At 43.7% G+C, this 3665-nt stretch overlaps 1 protein-coding gene across 1 annotated transcript; it reads right to left on the bottom strand.

Annotated features, from left to right (window-relative positions):
• Positions 1 to 492: 492 nt before the first annotated feature.
• On the bottom strand, positions 493 to 1440 carry LOC118710548 (olfactory receptor 56A3). Its single transcript, XM_036423083.1, has one exon. It carries the CDS (start codon positions 1438 to 1440, stop codon positions 493 to 495), a length of 948 nt encoding a protein of 315 aa, XP_036278976.1.
• Positions 1441 to 3665: the final 2225 nt, after the last annotated feature.

The raw sequence follows: 3665 nt of genomic DNA, 5'->3' as shown, positions 1-3665 counted from the left end.
GCATTGGAGTTTAAAGGGGAGGGATAGAGTCAAGAAATTATTTCAGTTTGGCTCAGCAGTAGAGCCCTCAGTCTGTGGACTAAGGGTTCGATTCTGGTCAAGGGCATGCGCATTGATTGCGGGCACATCCCTGGTGGGGAGTGTGCAGGAGGCAGCTGGTCAATGTTTCTCCTTCATTGACTTTTCTTGCTCTCTATCTCTCGCCCTTCCTCTCTGCAAGAAAAACCAACAAAAATATATTTTTAAAAAATTGTTTCAGAATTAAAACCACTTTTCACCTTTTCTTTTCTTTCTTTTTGTTTTTTTGAATCATGTATGAGTGTTGATTTCAATAATGCTAGTATATGAGAGAACAGCAGGTCATCCACAACAATCTGCTCTTTACTTTTCTCCTTGAACTTATGTCTCTGAGCTCTGAGTTTCAACCCAATTTCCCATTACCTGATTTTTAAGTCATTCTATTTTAAGAATTCAGAGAGCCAGTTGTCCTTATTACCATCCTTTCTTCAGTAACCTCTGGATTCCTTGCTTGATCTCCTGGGTTCGCACTCCATAAACAATGGGGTTGAGGGCTGCAGGGATGACATGATGAAGGATATTGAGTAAGACTGGAACATCAGGGGAGGCATTCTTCTTAGCCACATGAGTGAGGACAAAGACCAGAAGAATGGTATTGAAGAAGAGGATAAGGATGAAGTGAGAACCACATGTGCTTAGGGCCTTGGTCACGGCACCCACTGCCTTGAGTCTCAGCACAGCTCGCAGTATGAAGATGTAGGAGAGGAAGATAAGGATGAGGTCTGATCCTAGCAGAGTCCAACCTCCAGCAAATTGGTAGAGACGATTGATGGTAATGTCATCACAGGAGAGCCTGGAGACTGACATATTGGCACAGATGCAGTTCTCAATGATAGTTCTCCCACAATAATGTAGTCGGATGGAGAGAATGGGTATGGGCACTGTAAGAAGGACATTTCTGACCAAAATAAAAATGGCAGCCTTAGCTACAAATTGATCAGTGATGATGGATGGGTATCGTAGAGGGTGGCAGAAGGCCACATAACGGTCATAGGCCATGACCATGAATGTGCAGGACTCCATGGCGAGGAAGCAATTCATGATGAACATCTGGAGGAAGCAGGCAGAGAAGCTGATGGACCTGAGGTCAAACCAGAGCATGGCCAGGACCTTGGGGATGACAGTGAGGCAGAGAATAATGTCCAGTAGTGAGAGCAGGCTGAGCAGGTAGTACACGGGCTCATGCAGAGAGGCCTGCAGCTGGATGGTGATCAGAAGAATACCATTGGCCCCCATGGCCAGGAGGAAGAGGAGGCTGAGGGGCAGGGACAGCCAGTGCTGCCAACTGGTTGACCTGACAAAATAATTCAGGAGGAAGTCTGAAACTGCTATAGAGGTGGTTTCATTTAGGTGTGCTGTCATATCTTGTCATATATTTCCATAGCTTTATTTTAGTGATCTGTAAAATTAAGATATAATTAGCTTCTACTCAAAATATATAAAGACAGGGGGAGAACCAAGATGGCGGCCTAGGTAAGCACCTAAGCAGCCACCTCGCACAACAATTTCAAAAACAACTAAAATCAGAACAGAATTCATCCATAAACACAGGAAAGCTGACAGAGTGGGAAATCTACAACTAGAAAGATGGAAAGAGGTTCACAGATCAGATTGGGAGTGGCAAAGAGCTGAGGTAGGGAGATGCTCCTGCACAGAAAGGAAGTGTGGCAGAATGCCTGGCTGGTGGGAGGGAAAAGGAATTCCCCGAGTGCACTGAACCCTTTCCGACTGTACTGAACCCCAACCCCGGCCAAAACCCCATGCACCCAGGCTCATATGGGTGGAGTCTGGACTGTAGAGAAAGGCACCCAGAGACTCAGAGACTGGGAGACCGACTGAGGGTGGAGGAGGGGAGGCGCAGCAGGCAGGGTCTACAGTTGCTTGAGAGTGAGTACGCAAAGAGGTCTGACAGTGGAGGTTGCCTTGGCCTCTCCATAGCGGAAGGAGTCAGAAGCTTCAGACTACAGAGACCCAAACCAATTCTAGGCGAGCCCCTGGGGCACCAATGCCCTTGCACGGGAAATCTGCTCAAAAATTACTTTTATTCTATTTCTTAAGTCTTCATATTTGTAGCATTCTTTTTTAAAAAAAATATATATTTTATTGATTTTTTCACAGAGAGGAAGAGATAGGGATAGAGAGTTAGAAACATCAATGAGAGAGAGACATCGATCAGCTGCCTCCTGCACACCCCTTAATGGGGATGTGCCCGCAACCAAGGTACATGCCCTTGACCAGAATCGAACCCAGGCTCTTTCAGTCCGCAGGCCGATGCTCTATCCACTGAGCCAAACCGATTTCAGCGATATTTGTAGCATTCTTTTTTTTTTTTTAATTGAATTTTTACAGAGAGGAAGGGAGAGAGATAGAGAGCCAGAAACGTTGATGAGAGAGAAACATCAACCAGCTGCCTCCTGCACAACCCCACCAGGGATGTGCCCACAACCAATGCACATGCCCGTGGTCGGAATCGAACCCGGGACCCCTCAGTCCGCAGACCGACGCTCTACCACTGAGCCAAACCGGTTTTGGCTGTAGGATTCTTAACATCTAGAAGAAACAGCCTTAAAAAGGAAATTAGCAATGTCACAGGGGTGATACCTGTCATTAACAGGATGAAAAGTTGATTCTTCTGACTGGAATGGTGTGAGAGTGATGAGGTCCACTTTTAAAGTCCTTCCATCTCCTTTCTATTGCCCTTTCCATCTTTTTTTTTTTTCTTATTTATTTTTAAAATATATTTTATTGATTTTTTAAAATAAGTTTTTATTGTTCATATTATTACAAATGTTCCTTTTTTCCCCCCCACCATTGCTCTCCTCCACCAGGTTCCCACCCCACCCTCTGCCCTTTCTCCACTCCCCATTGTCCTCATCCATAGGTGCACAGTTTATGTTCAGTCTCTTCCCACGCCCCCCTCTCCCCTTTTCCCCAAGAATCGTCAGTTCATTTCCCTTCCATACCTCTGATTCTATTATATTCAACAGTTACTAATGTTCATCAGATTTTTTTTTATTAATTCCCTTGGTTTTTAGATTCACTTGTTGATAGTTATGTATTTGTTGTTCATAATTTTTATCTTTGTTTACTTTCTCTTCTGAAAGAACCCCCTTCAGCAATTCATATAATTCTGGTTTGGTGTTGATGAACTCCTTTAGCTTTTTTTTTTTATTAGTGAAGCTCTTTATCTGACCTTTGATTCTGAGTGATAGCTTTGCTGGATAGATTATCTTTGGCTGTAGGTTCTTACTATTTATCACCTTGAATATTTCTTGCCATTCCCTTCTGGCCTGCATGGTTTCTGTTGAGAAGTCAGCTGACAATCGTATAGGTGCTCCTTTATAGGTAACTACCTTCTTTGCTCTTGCTTCTTTTAATATTCTCTCTTTGTCTTTTGCTCTTGGAATTTTAAGTATGATGTGTCTTGGTGTGGTCTTTTTTGGATTCCTTTTGTTTGGAGTTCTGTGTGCTTCCTGGACTTGTAAGTCTAATTCTTTCACCAGGTGGGGGAAGTTTTCTGTCACTATTTCTTTCAGTATGTTTTCGATATCTTGCTCTCTCTCATCTTCTGGGACCCTCATAATTCT

Source organism: Pipistrellus kuhlii, unplaced genomic scaffold (genome assembly GCF_014108245.1).
Source record: "Pipistrellus kuhlii isolate mPipKuh1 unplaced genomic scaffold, mPipKuh1.p scaffold_m20_p_76, whole genome shotgun sequence".
Taxonomy (NCBI): domain Eukaryota; kingdom Metazoa; phylum Chordata; class Mammalia; order Chiroptera; family Vespertilionidae; genus Pipistrellus; species Pipistrellus kuhlii.
This window is presented reverse-complemented; position numbering and strand designations above follow the sequence as displayed.